This window comes from Epinephelus moara, chromosome 6 (genome assembly GCF_006386435.1).
Source record: "Epinephelus moara isolate mb chromosome 6, YSFRI_EMoa_1.0, whole genome shotgun sequence".
NCBI lineage: Eukaryota > Metazoa > Chordata > Actinopteri > Perciformes > Serranidae > Epinephelus > Epinephelus moara.
In genome coordinates this window covers 42,172,889-42,188,491 of record NC_065511.1, presented here as the reverse complement: position 1 = coordinate 42,188,491, position 15,603 = coordinate 42,172,889, and the positions used below count along the sequence as shown (strand labels likewise).

The following is a 15,603-nucleotide window of genomic DNA, read 5'->3' as shown; positions in this document are numbered from 1 at the left end:
GATGTCATTCTTTCAGTCACTACCCAGAGCTCATGACCATAGGTGAGGGTTGGGACGTAGATGGACCAGGAAATCAAAAGCTTTGCCTTCTGGCTCAGCTCCCTCTTCACCACAACGGTCTGGCGCAGCATCCTCATCACTGCAGACGCCGTGCCAAACCGCCAATCCATCTCACGCTCCATTCTACCCTCACTGTGAACAAGACCTAGAGATACTTGAACTCCCTCACTTGAGGTAGTGACTCTCTCCCAGTCTCTTTTCCAGCAGAGAACCACGACCTCCGATTTGAGCGTCCTGACTCTTATCCCGACTTTTTCATACTCGTCTGCAAACTGCCTTAGTGCACGCTGGAGGTCACAGTGTGATGGAGCCAACAGAACCACATCATCTACAAAAAAGCAGAGATGCAATTCTGAGGTCCCCAAACCGGACCCCTTCCTCCTCCTGGCTGCACCTCGAGATCCCGTCCATGAAGGTCACAAACAGAATCAGAGACGTGAGACAACCCTGGCAGAGGCCAACACCCACTGAGAACATGTTTGACTTTGTGCCAAGTATGTGGACACACCTCACACTTTGGTCATACCCGTTCGTAAGCCTTCCCTAAGTCCAGGAAACACATGTAGATTGGATGGGCAAACTCCCACGACCCCTCCAGCAGCCCTGCGAGAGTAAAGGGGTGAGGGGTAAAAATGATAACCACTACCCTGGTCTGCCACTCCACAAGCACCGTACCTGACCTCCACCTGACACTGAAGAGGTGTGGTGAAATGTCGTTTCTTTGAATGGTTTATGGATACAGACACAGGGACGATTGCATGGTTTTTATTGAAGACTACAGCAGTGAAATAAATTATGCATCAAAGACGAGAAGAAGAAGGACTCTGTTTTCACCTGATGAACAGCAGTCTGTTAGGGTCAGGTGATTAGTGAGAAGCCTGTCTGTGCAGCCTCTCAGTGGCTTTAAGTTTAGGCTTAGCTGCTGTACAAGTTCTTACAGTCCCTCCAGGATGCTGCCATCACAACAATGAACACAAATTCATTTAATCCCTGTGAATTCTGCAGGACATTGTAATTTTGTCCAATCACTGCAACTTTACTGCAAATTTGACAATTTAAAATGGGTAAAATCTCATTTCCTTGTAGAGCTGCGTGCAGCGTGATGATTCGCTCAGCCCCTCGTTGCCCTGTTTGCTCTCTGTTTATCAGCTGCTGCACCTGTGACACAGTCTGACACACAGTGACAGGGCTAACTGTTAGCATGACACAGGTAGCTGAAGGTCATTAACCAGTTTAAGGACAGAGTCGAGCCGTATCGGTGTCAGTGTGAGATTCATGGCTCTGTGTTGGATGTGAACCACAAAATGTGCTGAGTAGGGATGAGATCATGTTGTGCTGTGTTAGCTTGTGCTAACCAGGCAGAGAGAGCAGAGGCCTGCACTACCAAACAGGATTTGGAGTTAGCGAGGTAACTTAAAGGCTAACTCTGGGTTTTCAGTACGGCGAAGCTGGTTCTCTTTTCACTGGGATAAATCACCGTGGTAACTGATGCTGAACAGCTAACCTGCTCTGGAGCAGGTTAACTTCAAGGTATCGGATCACAACCTGTCAACACCCCGAAATCTGACCAATCAGATCACTGAAGAAGAAAGTATCCATGACTTAAGTCTGGAGTCTCTGGAGTTTAAGTCTCAGCTGACGGTGAAGTTTTGGAGAGTATTTTCAAAGTTTCTACATTTTCCAGGATTACAGAGTGTCGTTACATCCTACGCCACTGACATTTTACTGTCTCACAGACACTTTCGGTACTGTTTCATCTCCTATGAAGCAGCCTCCTTCATTCATGTTACTGATGATGTCACTCATAATTAACAGCCCCTCTTCTTCCACATAAACGCGCTCGTGGCTGATATGAAAACCCAGAGTTGACTGACCTGGCTAGCCAGCTTTGTAGTACCAGTTATTCAGACGGCAGATGTGACGGGTAAGTCAAACCAGATAACAAGAAGATATCCTGGGTAAATTGAACTGGTTTCGTAGCACAGGCCTCAGGAGGAGAGCAGCTCAGGGAGACGGTTCTTCAGCGCTGCGTTGGACAGCAGCAAATTGAGGAGATCACATCGTTTCTCAAATGCTCAGTCTCACATCCACACAGATACAAAGTGACGAGAGTTTTGAAAAATCTGCACCTTAGAAAGAACTCTAAGGCCTCTCTGTGTGAACGAGAGGCCAAAATGTAAAGGAAAATATGCGTTTTCCAAATTCCAAATCAGATGCAACCTAAATCTCTTACTTAGAATTCTACATTTTAAGACTGAATAAGCCAACACATTAGAGCTGTGAGGATTAGTCAATTAATTGATCGAAAGAAAATTAAGTGGCAACTATTTTTATAATCAAATAATAGTAAAATAATCAGAGCTAACGCATAAATTGAAAAATACAAAGTAAAATAGCCAAACATGTGCTGGTCTCGTGCTTCTTAAATGTAAGAATGTGATGCTTTTGACAGTTGGTGAGATGAGACACCATCTGAAGACGTCACCTTGGGCTCTGAGAAATTACACAGCAGGTGTGTTTCACTATTTCCTGACTGTTTTATGGTTCATTGAGAAAATAACGGGCAGATTAACTGATAATGAAAATAACTGTTAGTTGCAGCCCCACAACACAGATCATCAGAGTTCTCTTATGATAAAGAATCCTTCAGATATTAATTCGGATGCTTCAGCCCTTATTGTCCTGTGTGAGGAGTCTCAGGTTTGTCCTCCGGGCCTTATGTCCTCATGTCCTTTCGAAGGAGTCCGACCCTGAAATGGAACACTGGTTCATTTACTGACCTCACAGAAACAAGATTTCTGGGAAATGAAGTCTTTCTTCAGACTTTAAGAAGTTAAATCTCTCGCTGCCACTTGTGGCTGCCAGAGTGCAAACGTCTGAGTCGAGCCCATCTGGTCACCAGGAGGTCAGATCTGGTCCCATCAGCCAAAGGCATTTCCGTTGCGAGCGGCCTGGGCGCTGATCCGATTCCTGCTGCGGACGGGTCGGTCCCGGCTGAAGATGGTGTCCTGGTCGCTGTCCAGCTCCGACTCTGACATCATCAGGCTGGAGTTGTGCTCTGTGCTGCGGTGTTTGATGCCTGCAGAGAGGTGAGGGCTTTCATTTATAACATCTTTTATATATGCTGTCTGTTGACTCTGATTTAGAGTTCTGAATTTTGTCATTTTAATTTGGTAGTTTTACTTTTTTTTTTAGATATTTTCAGGGCTGTTTTGCCTTTAATTAATGGGACAGTTGTTAGTGTGAAAGGGGACGACATGCAGCAAAGGGCAGTAGGATGGAATTGAACCCACGGCCACTGCAGCAAGGACAAAGCCTTTGTAAATGTTACAGCTGAGCTAATGGGCGCCATGTATGAAGAAAAGAAAACGCTCTAACTGAAGAGACTCACTGAATTTAGGTCTGAGCTCCACTCGCTCCTGCTCGTCCATGTTGTCCAGGATGGTGTATTTGGTTTTCTTCCTCACTTTGGTCTGTCTCCTCCTGAACACAGTCGACACAAACAGGCTGTTCAGATACACGGTGACACTATGACCTCACCAGGATGACAGGGTTTAAAGTTCAAACATCTGGAAACATCATGTGTAAAGGTGTGCTCACCTCTTGCAGCAGCAGATGAAGGTCCAGCTGATGGACAGGATGAAGACCATGAGCATGAAGCTGGTCAGGATGACGTACAGCACCCTCCACTCTGACAGGAAGAACAGGAGGAGCCCAAAATCAAATCACCTGCGTTACATTAAACCTGCTGCGTCTAAAGAACTCATGTAACATGCCAGAAGAGCAAATATGAGCTGGACAGAAGACAAGAACTCCTTTCCTCTCCTTTTTTAGGGGAGACTAGGAGAAACACAGTGGTGGATTTAACTAAGTACATTTACTCCAGTTCTGTAGTTAAGTACAAATTTGAGGTACTCATACTTGAGTACTGTTTTTCATGTCGCTTTTAAGGACCAGAGTGTAAGATTTAGGGAGATTTAGTGGCATCTGGCAGTGAGGATTGCAGACTAGAGCCAGTATTTGGTTTGTCTGTTCTGTGTTACTGTAGATATATGTCAGTGTAACGCAGCGATCACTGAAGAGAACTCGCTCCCTACTGTATGTAGATTTAAACGGCTCATTCTAAAGCCGCATTTCAACCAAGCAGTACGTAACGGTTCAGTTCAGTTTGTATTTTTTCTGTTCCCACCGCAAAAGTTGTGGATGGTCCCAACAGAAGCGTTCCTTAGCGTCCCCATGTTTGGTCCCCCCTCTGTTGGGGTACCTAGCACACAGATCTGGTACTAAAAGGTGGAGCTAGAAACCCTGCAGTCTGATTGGTCAGTAGAGGACGGTCACTCTGGCTTTATGTAACCTCTGTTCATACATCAGTAAACTACAACTATAAAATGAAAGAGAAAAAATAACTTCATTCACTGGGCCGACTGCCGGCAACTTTCAAGGTGGAACGTTAACTTGTAATGTTACTCAATGCATGAGTTGATGACGTGAATCCATCAGNAGGCTTACTGCTGGTTCCAAAGGTGCTGGACTGAAAGGGTTTGGTGGAGACGGGCCTTAGGTAATGAAAACACAATGATTCTTATTTTCAGGTGATCATACACTAAAGAAAACATACTTATTATATTATATTGTATGTTATATATTTCTATGGTAGCCCAAAATGCATAAACCAAACACTGGCTCTAAATAGGGCCATTGGTGTTTTCTGATTTTTTTTTTTTGCATTGGCCACTGTAGTTAGCAGCCCCTCAGCAGCGAGCAGCGTTGGCAAAAACACAGATTTTTTTAACATGAAACTGTTTTATTTAGTGTTTTTTCAAGTTCTAATCAGCTGGTCTGTTTGTTTTAGAGAGGAGGAGACCTCTGTGGTTAACTCAGCTCCTGATCAATGAACACCGAAGGAATTCTAACCAGGAGAAGTTTCAGCTGGTTGCAATCTGCAGTCCTCACCACTAGATGCCACTAAATCCCCATAAATCTGACACACTGAACCTTTTAAGTGGCATTTCAATGCAGGACTTTAACATGTAACGAGTATTTTCACAGTTAGGTAAAAGCACTTTTACTTTACTTACTCCTGATGTTAGAGGAGTTTGGGTCATTATTGGAAATGCAGGACTGTCTGTTATTACATTTTTCCCTGAACTTTAAACCAGCTAAAATTAGTGCTTATAATTACCACAGTTGCTCTCTCCGTCACCAAGGTAACGACGAATCAGGTTCTCCGTCCAGAAGGGGTCGCACGCACACTCTTTTGTAATTGGATCACACTGACCACGGCCCGAACAGCGAAGCAGGCACACTGAAGGAAGACAGGACAGAAAGAGATGAAAGTAAGATGACATTTCATTTATTTTAGAACTGTTTTTTAAAGAGAATCTTTAAGGATCTAGAGATTATTTTCTTAATTATTGATCTGGTTTACAAAACATTAGAAAACAGTGAGAAAAGCCTGTTACAATATAGAGCCTAAAAATGAATTCTTCACATCTTGTTTTGTCCAACCAACATTTCCAAACCCCCAAATGTTGAGTTTTCTGTCCTGTAAGACCAAAGACAGCAGAAAATAAAACACTTGAGAACCTGAAAATATTACATTTTTTTGGCATTTTTACTGGAAAAAAGTTTTAAATTATTAACTGATAATCAAAAATTTCTGTCGACTGAATAATTGATTAACTGATGGTTGCAGCTCTGCTGGAGTCTGCAGGATCTGATGTGTCTGAACTCACTGACGGTGTCGACTCTCAGGACTCTGAACAGCAGGTAGTCGCTCTTCTCTCTGAGCAGCTGGTTTCTCAACAGACCCACAAGCCTGGAGCCAGAGATCGGCCCCGAGGGGCCCCGCACTGAGAACCGCAACACCGTGCTACACACACACACACACACAGAAACTATTCAGACACATTTTTGCATCTTTGGTATGGTAAGTATTTCTTGATGGTCGAATATATTTCCTGCATTTAAAACAGATTTCTCTGATTGTTTTTCTTCAGGTTGAGAAATGTTTTTCTATATAATAATATAAACACTTTTGTTTTATATTAGTCTGCAGCGTAATGTACATTCAGCATCCAACTCACAAACTGTTACAGAATCAGCATGTCAGGAAACCAGTCGGTCAGTCCTTATACCAGTTTGTGAACTGGTCAGTAAGTCAGTAAACCATTAAGTCAGTCTGTATACCAGTTCACAAACAGGTCAGTCAGTTAGTAAACCAGTCAGTTAGTCCTTATACCAGTTTGTAAACTGGTCAGTGAGTCAGTGAACCAGTGTGTCTTGGTACCTGAGGTGTGAGTGTCCCTGCAGCGCTCGGACCTGGATGTCACTGTCGAGGACGTGGAGCAGAGCGGCGAGCTGTCTGACCACCGTGTCCCTCTGAGCCACGCTGACCTGAGACACCGACACCAGCATCTCCAGCTCCACCTCCTCCCCTCCACCCGGCTCTACGGAGACACAGCAGGGACACACTTCACTGTTATCACTGCACCTTCCTACTGGGACCAAGGCTTGCTACATCAACAGGGACTCAGATCCACGTTCGCCATGTGATGGGCACTAAGAGCAGTTACCTGGTTGGACCTCCACGGTGGCCGTGGCGGTGCTGGAACGCCCCTGAGCGTCGGTGACCCTCAGCTGGAACAGGTAGGTGCCCTCGACCAGGTTGGCCAGGTACAGTGAGGCCTGAGTCTCAGAGCCGTACAGCACGTCCTGCAGGATCCAGGATTTAGTGTTTTAACAGGATTGAATCAGATCTAATTAGATCTCATCAGTGGTGTCGTGGAGGTTGGTGAGGCGGATATCGTACTGAGTAGATGGGCAGGTTACAAAGGAGGAGGTGGGTGTACTCTCCTTTATATGCCAGTGGCTTTTTTTTTAAAAGAATTCTATCCTTTAATTTACTCCAATCTAATCTGATCTAGTGTAATCTTCTCTGGTCTAATTCTTTTTGACTCTAATGTAATCTGATCTTCAGTATCAGATAGTTTGTACTGACCCCAGCAGCAGGACTCTGGCTGTCTCTGACCCACAGGTAGTGGACCTCGCTCTGGTCTCCGTCGGTCACGGAGCCCCGCAGGACCAGAGAGCTGTTGGGCAGAGAGAGAGTGTGGCTGCCGCTGGCGTGAGCGACGGGAGGAAGACTTTTGGCTGCAGGAGGAAGGACGACATAAAAAGGTCTGAATCATCAAAGAGGTCTGGTGACACTCCAGATCAGCTCTGGATTACAGGTTCTTTAGGGTTGTTAATAAACATTATTTTTATATAGATTGATTGTTTTGTCTATAAAATGTCAGCAAATATTAAACACATGAAGTGTACAGTAAACCCTCTCACCCTCCTGGACCCTGACAGTCAGTGAAGCGCTGTCTGTCGCCCCCTGCTGGTCAGAGACAGTCAGTCTAAAGGTGTAGCGTCCAACCCGAAGGCCTGTCGCCCTGGCCACTGCCTGGTCCGCTCCCTCCAGCTTTAACCCCGGGGGGCCACTGAAAACAACAAAGTGATGGAGAAACCACAGGTGAGTCTCTGAGGGAAGTATTAATCACAGAAACATCAACTCTCTGAGTCCTACCTGACTGCGTCCCAGTGGTATCTGATGACGCCATGGTCGTCGGTGCTTCCGCTGCCGTCCAGGGACAAGCTGCTCACTGGGAGAAGCAGCTTCCTGTCAGGACCCACGACAGCCACGGGGCGAAGGTTTGACCCCATGACCTCTGATACTGAACGAAAGGAGAGACAGGACAGTGAATTTAATTAAGGTATGGTTTATTTCACTGGTTCCAAACTTTCTCTATTCATCTGTACCAATTTCTGTCCTTATGCTGCTCCTCTATCAGTTTCTGTTTAAGTGCTTGTGGATGGATTATTCTGCTGTGTTAAAGAAATATGGTAAATCAAAAAAATCCCATACATCTACATCAGCTAATCAACAGCGTAGATTATATTTCACATATTAGATTTCATTAAAATAATAAATATTTAACATTTTTATTCATATTTGTTCATATATTAATGTCACTAAAATAAATATAAGGAATACTTTTATTATGAAATTAATCCTAGTGTAAGATATTTTACATTTAAGATATTTTTCGTATTTCTTTACTTAGAATATTCCCAAAAATAAATAAATAAAAAAGGTGCACAGATTCCAGTAGTGACAGTGAGGCTACATGTTATCTGAACATCCACAGGTGCATTTATTCAGAGTTTACGCTGGTTTTTATTCTGCCTCACTCAAAATTAAGCAATCAGCCCGTACCTGTTAGGCAGCTAAATATTCTCAGTCACACTGTTTATGCTGTCGTATTACTTCCACACAAGTTTCAGATTTAACTGTAGAAAATGTGACACTACTGTGAACTGTGTGTCTGAGACAGTCTTGAGCAGCACTGGGGCTCCGCAGGGGACAGTACTGGTGCCATTCCTATTCACCCTGTACATGTCAGACTTTCAACACCACTCTGAGTCCTGCCATGTCCAGAAGTACTCAGACGACACTGTGATCATGGCGTGTATCTGCAGTGATGGGGAAGGCGAATAGAGGTGAGGACCTTCACTCGCTGGAGTGGCATGAACCACCTCGTGCTGAACACCTCCAAGACCAAGAAGATGGTCATAGACCTCCGTAGGTCAAAGTCCACTCCGCTCCCGCCGGTCAGCATCGGGGGAGTGGACATTGAGGTGGTGGGGTCATACCGGTACCTGGGCGTCCACCTTGACAACAGGCTGGACTGGTCGACCAACTCTGATGCCCTCTTCAAGAAAGGTCAGAGTCGGCTCCACTTCCTTCGCAGGCTGCAGGCCTTTAACGTGTGCGGTGACAAGTCAGTGGTAGAGAGTGCTCTGCTGTATGCTGTAGTCTGCTGGGGAGGAAGCCTGACGGACAGGAACAGGAAACGGCTGGATAAGCTCATCCGGAAAGCTGGCTCAGTGCTGGGCAGGAGCCTGGACTCGGTTGAAACTATGACCGAGAGATGCCTGAGGAACAAGGTGCAGTGCATACTTGACTGTGTTAACTATCCCCTGCACTGCATCTTGGCTGGACAAAAAAGCAGCCGCAGCCGCAGCCGCAGCCGCAGTCTCCTGTTTCTGTGGTGCAGGACTGAGAGGTTCAGGACGTCCTTCATCCTGACAGCCTGAGTTGGGGGAGGGAGCACATCTATCTATCTATCTATCTATCTATCTATCTATCTATCTACATCCATCAGCTGTTTGTTCTAAACATTAACACACTGCTGCACGTATCCTGGAGCAGCCCCACGTACTGAGAACAGGTCACTGTGTGTTGACTGCACATTTCAAAGTTTCCACTGTCGTACCTTTCACTTTACCCGACTCTGCGGCAGTCGTAGCAGAGGGTGTGGTCATGGTTGGAGGGTTGGTGCTGGGAGGTGAGGTGCTGGTGGGGTCAGAGGTCACGGCTCTGTCGGGGAGGTTTGTGGTGGTCGATGGAGCTTCAGCTGCTAACTGGAACATCTTTAGTGGGTCTGTGGGGCAACAAGAGAACACAAATAATTTCCTTATTAATGTGATAAACAGTAGAAAGTCTTATTCTTCAAGGCCTTCGACAATACTGTGCGATAATAATTCAACTGTGCATTTCTTTCTTGTTTAATTCTTACCTATTCTACTCTTAGTTTGTTTTTTATTTAACCTTTGTTTAACCAGAAAAAAACCTCTTGAGATTAAAGATATCTTTCTTGCAGAGTGTCCTGGCTGAGACAGGCAGTAACATAAAGTTACAGGCAGCAACATAAAACAAAAATACAAAATAAAAAATACCAGTACCAGTTGTGGGTTCAGGGGAAACTGAAGCATCAAGTGTAACTGTGGGCACCGTCCTCTCAACAGGGTTTCCAAGGGACACCGTCAGGGGTCGATCTGCAGGTGAAGGAAGTGATACATTTTCTGTTTTATTTCAGCTTGAAACTTTGGAGGGGAAAAAGATAAACACTTATTTAACTTTAAAATGTGTGCAGTGCATGTGCTGCTTTCAGCCGGATGATACGACCACTGGTGGGCGCCAAATTCAGTATTTTTCAAATAATAATTCATAAATAATATTATAAATACACAGTTTTAAAAGTGGTTGTTAAACATCATACTTGCAGGTCTACCTGTCTGCATGGACGTGCTGATGGGCCTACGGGGCGTGGCTGGGGTGGAAGGAGAAGTCCTTATATGGTCGTGTTGGGTGGAGTCAGTTGTTGGTTTCTGTAGGAGTGATGGAGTCAGTGATGATGACCCAGAACTGCTTTGTGTTTTGGTCTGAAAAGAAAGACACGACAGTTCATTGACAGAGTGAGACGATCATTTGTCCTAAGCGCTTATCAACCTCAACCATTCACACTCACATTCACACCTACGGACAATTTAGAGTCACCAATTAACCTGCATGTCTTTGGACTGTGGGAGGAAGCTGGAGCACCTGGAGGAAACCCACACTGATACAGGGAGAACCCTCTTTATGTCTGCAACTGTTTCCAGTCTAGCTGCGTCCAGTTATTAGGCTAAGCTAGGCTAACCTCGTCCTGACTCCAGCTCCATACTGAACACAGATATCAGACTAATATTTATCTGAACACCTCACTGTTGGAGGTAAAGACAATAAAAACACATACCAAAATGTTAAACTCTATCTTGCTCCCCTCCCTTGTAGCATGCTGTCATGATGAGCTCTACACTGCTGCAGTGAGAAGTAATGAAATTAGCCTCATTAACCTGATTAACTCGATCCCTCACTGCTTTCTCTCCAGCAGCAGCAGGTTCAGTCGGTCTCTTGGTGTCGTCCTGGTCTCCCTGACTGATGTTCCACCCAGAGGAGGCTCTATTCTGGGCCACACTGCTTCCTGTCAGCCCCGTCTCCGGACCATCCTCTGCCTCCGATTGGTTGAACCCGTCTCTTGCCTCCAAGGACGGCTGATCAGTCGTGGCCTCGGCCTCCAAGCCGGGCCCTCCCCTTTCTTCCTGGCTCCCCTCTGGATTAGAGCTGCAACAGTTTATTGATTAGTCGAGTAATCTATTTGTCGATCGACAAAACAATAATTAGCAATTTTTGTAACCATCAAATAATAATAAAAGGTTATTGTTTTAAGCTACTATTTTAAATCAGCTGGTCTGTTTGTTTTGGAGAGGAAGAGACCTCTGTGGATAATTCAGCTCCTGGTAAAAACCTCCTGAACAATGAACACTGAAGGAATCCTAACCGGGAGAAGTTTCAGCTGGTTGCAATCTGCAGTCCTCACCACTAGATGGCACTAAATCCCCCTAAATCCTACAAACTGTTCCTTTAAACATGAGAGTTTGATGCTTTTCTGTCCTACAGGATAATAAACTGAATAGTTTTGAACTGTTTGTCAGAACAAACTATTTAAAGATGTGGGCATGTGTCACTGTTTTCTGACATTGTATTGAAAAAACGATTAATTAATTAATCCAGAAAATAAGAGGCAGATTAATCGATAATGAAAACAATCATTTGTTGCAGCCCTACTCTGGATACTCCACATCCAGCATGCCAGGGTCGGAGAAATCCTGCCGGGGCCCGTCAAACAGAGCAAGGTCCTTCAGTGCCTCCAGGTCCCCAGGGGCCTCAGAGGACCGTGATGGGGGCCTCCAGCGGCCGCCGTATGGCTCTCCTCTCACCAAAGACTGCAGCACCAGCGTCTGCGGGGACGCTCTCCGCAGGAAGGCGAGGAAGGAGTCGGCCCCGGGTCTCTCTCGGGGCTGGCAGTTCTCCCTCTGCTGGCAGCTCAGGATGTAGCAGCGGCCCTCAAAGAGCCAGGCCAGGTCGTAACCCGGCAGGTCGCAGCACGCCGCCACACACTGCGGCAGAGACGCCACGCCAGGCACCCGCAGGATACCACTGCTCTCCACCGCCGGGGACACAACTGCCTCGGAGAAGGTCGCCCCCTGCCAGCACTGAGACGCCACTGCAGCTGCAACACAACACAGTACCCCAGTTTATTTTATTAGTGAGCATTTTTTCTTTTATATAGTTTTTCCTTCCTTTATCGAAGGTCAAATTATTAAAAGATTATAGAACCAAAAGGAAACTTGTGATTTTGAGCTAAAAATAAAATCAAATTGAAATGAAATCTGAAATCTTCTCCTGAAAATAATTTAATTTAGACATCTATTGCACGTCTGTCCATCCTGGAAGAGGGATCCCTCTTGTAAATTTGGCGATTTTTTTTAAAAGATCATTTTTTTGGCCCCTTGCCTTCATTAGATGGGACAGTTCAGGTGTGAAGTGGAGAGAGAGAGAGAGAGGGTTATGGTTAGGTTGGGGTTAAAACGCAGCACTCCGAAAAGAGCGTTCTGAGGGGTGTGGGCTCTCCTGGACTGGCAGTGTGGGAATACTTAAAAATGTCCTTTTATGAGTTCTGATAGGGGGTGGAAGGGCCCCATGAACATTACAATCATTTTAAATTTTGGATCAAATCTGAGGGTACTGGGCCACTGCACATGTGGGGCAACGGGGGCGTTGTTATTTATTAAGGAAGCTCCTGTCTCCCAGGGTCTCTGGAAAAATAACCTGGTGACTGTCGATGAGATTTATGGGATAAGTAAATAGATAAGTAGGTCCATGAATACATCAGTAAATAAATGAATTGATCATTAAGTATGTTTAATCATAAATCAGCTGACCTACAGTAAAAGATCTTACAATAAGTGTTGAATTAAAGAAACTGATACAGTATAATGACGCATGTGTGGGGTTAAAATGTGATTTTTTTAAAAAAAAGAATGCGTTTGGAAGGAATGTTTTCTTTAACAATCAGTGGTAAAATAAATACAAAATACAGCCATTTAAAATTGTATGCCCCTCCCCTTAGCCAAAATAAAAGTGCTTAAAAAATTACTTGACATACCTCCCCCTTTTTGCACCACCTCCTCCCCCCTCATAAATAACGAGCAGTCCCTAAAGTGACCCCACGTTGGCTATTCTGTTGTTCTTTACAGAGTTGGGAGCTTATATTGTGATGTGTCGTCCCGTTTAGAGCAAAACTTTGTGTCTGGATCAGGATGACCAAAACTTATGTTGCTTTGAGAAAACACGGAAGTAGCATCAGTTAATCCTGTTCCTAAAAATAACATCAACACAAATATTAAAAACTTGAACAACTCAAATGTCAGACCAACATGAATGGTGAATGTTTTACCTTCCACACAGTGAAGCAGCAGCAGAAACGTTTTCTCCCACATGGTCGACCTGAAACAGACACATCACAGCTTTACTGGAAACTGGACTCTTACTGGGAGAGAGCCAGAACATGCAGCCTGTATCATGCAAATCACTTTAATACCACATGGTGTGACATGAACACAATTTTAGCATTTTAAGTAAATGACAAATTGACCTGATTTCACTCATTACACACACACACATATATATATATATATATATATATTTTTTTTTTTTGTGATCAAATATTTTCTTTTTATTGGAACTCTTGGAAACATGGGCAGTCATAAATTACATTTTACACCATTACACATATCTTAAAAACAAATATTAGTAATTTAATGTAACAGCACACTTCATGATCTAAAAAGTTATCTTCTGTGAACAGGAACAGTAACGTGTAACTGTAACTTTGCTCCTGAGCAGTTTCAGCACCATGTTGCCGGACAGCTCCACCAGGAGCCCCGCCCGCCCCGCAGACAACACGCTGCTCAAAATAAACGCACCTTCATCCCTCCCTGACACCGCAATAATCTGATATATGACAGTAACACCATATTGATTCATTTACATGAAAACACCGCGCAACAGTCGCGTTTGTCTGCCTGGATGATGCGCAAATTCCTCTCCTTAAAAGACCCTCCGTCCAAACTCCATTGAAAATTCTATTAGTTGAAAGTTTTCTTGCTCGTGGATAAAAATATACAACTGATAACACTGTAATAAAAGCTGTTTCTGTATCTGTGTATATCACTTTAAAATTCGGCATACATTTATCATACTAAACAGCACGTCTTGTATTAAAACCTCCACCTTTTTAATAAGACTTCCTATAACGCCCATCACATAAACATTAGCTTTATATACAAGAGTTTCAATTGGGGTTGTATTGAAATCACCTTCAGCCAATATGGTGAGACATGTATTAATGCACGGTGCTCAAAAAGTGGCCACTAGTGATGGAAATCTTGTTTTAAATGATTTCTGTTTTCCGCATTTCGACTTGTTAGAAAACGTAATATTAGACGATTTGTGAATGGACCCTGGTGTAGATAACGCAGGCTAGCAGTACAGTGTGATGATAATCTAAGCTAACGTCTCTCAACACTGAAATATTTCTGATGTTTATTCATTTTAAGGACAAAAGGCGACAGAGTGTCCGCAGCTACAACACATTAACCCCCCTCGTGTCGTCGGTGTCCGTTTGGACGTTTAAACACCTGAGCGTCCGTGCTAAGAAACAAAACGTTAACGCACCTGGTTGCTGGCCCGCTTCTTCCCAGTTCTCCCAGTGGATCCTTACTGGTTCCCCACGATGGACCCAGTCAGTCCTGGAGGTTACATACTGGAGTCTTACTGGGTGCGGTTTGATTGGTTACAGGCTGGTGTTTACGAGGAGATGATGAGGTGAATGTGTGTGTGGAGCTGCAGGGCCTGAACACATCCCTGACCGTGGACCGTGAACATCACTGTGACAGGAGACACTGTCACACCTCATCCCAGCAGTGCACAGGGGATTTGTCTGCGGACATTAATACTGTGGGCTACTTAAATACAAATTCGAGATACTTGTACTTTACTTGAGTACTTTCACTTTATGATACTTGTGCTCTAGTCAGGGGCGGATCATGAGACAGTGGGCCCCGGGCACAGATACACAAAGGGCCCCTCCACCTCCACTACACAGGACCAAGACACAGACTTTGGTTTTACGTCTTTCTGTAGTCGTTATTCATCTTTATATATTAGATAGATTAGAAAGATGTATTATAGATTCTGTGTCTATATTATGGTATTTCTTTTTTCTCATTTTCATTTTTCACAATCATACATGCTTAATAAGCTTCTTTTTTTTTTAACAAATTCAGTATTTTCCTCACCCTGACACTTTGCCATTGCTCTGTTAGCTCTTTGTTTGAACAGCGTACTTTTCTGATGCAGGATAAGGCTGTTAAATAAAACTTGAATAATAATCTAAACATTTGAAATAACTTTATTTAGTGTTCTTGGCATAAATTAATGAATTAATGAATTCTGAGATATAGTATGTGTGTATATATGTATACATATTTATATACTGTACATATAAAACTGGCGGGTTGCCAGTTCAAGTCCCTGTTCAGACAAAATATGGAGTATGGATTGGTAGCTGTAGAGGTGCCAGTTTGCCTCCTGGTCACTGCCGAGGTGCCCTTAAGTGAGACAATGAACCCCCAACTGCTCAGAGCGCCTGTCCATGTGCAGCCCCCTCACTCTAACATCTCTCCATTTAATGCATGTATAAGTGTGTGTATTTTGGACCTGTGTGTGTATCACAACAGAGTGAAAACATTGAAGAAGAATATATATAA

General features: G+C 44.1%; 1 protein-coding gene across 1 annotated transcript; it reads right to left on the bottom strand.

The window, feature by feature from the left end:
* Positions 1–827: 827 nt before the first annotated feature.
* kiaa0319 (KIAA0319 ortholog) lies at positions 828–14,718 on the bottom strand. The gene is made up of 17 exons (XM_050046327.1): positions 14,510–14,718; positions 13,230–13,279; positions 11,558–12,002; positions 10,786–11,053; positions 10,182–10,332; positions 9,853–9,945; positions 9,384–9,551; positions 7,634–7,781; positions 7,399–7,547; positions 7,061–7,212; positions 6,636–6,774; positions 6,350–6,509; positions 5,796–5,932; positions 5,243–5,365; positions 3,661–3,751; positions 3,452–3,543; positions 828–3,139 (listed from the first exon to the last, which is right to left on the bottom strand). The coding sequence occupies exons 2-17, from the start codon at positions 13,270–13,272 to the stop codon at positions 2,982–2,984; spliced, it is 2,517 nt and encodes an 838-aa protein (XP_049902284.1). The 5' UTR covers positions 13,273–13,279; positions 14,510–14,718; the 3' UTR covers positions 828–2,981.
* Between the last annotated feature and the right edge of the window lie 885 nt (positions 14,719–15,603).

What these genes read in the sequence shown, in the direction of transcription:
- kiaa0319 (XM_050046327.1), bottom strand. Translation starts at nt 13,272, where the DNA reads ATGTGGGAGAAAACGTTTCTGCTGCTGCTTCACTGTGTGGAAG. An exon ending in CTGGATGTGGAGTATCCAGA is followed by an intron (nt 11,054 to 11,557) that starts GTAGGGCTGCAA and finishes AAACTGTTGCAG; the next exon opens with CTCTAATCCAGAGGGGAGCC. An exon ending in GGAGCTCAGACCTAAATTCA is followed by an intron (nt 3,140 to 3,451) that starts GTGAGTCTCTTC and finishes ACCTCTCTGCAG; the next exon opens with GCATCAAACACCGCAGCACA.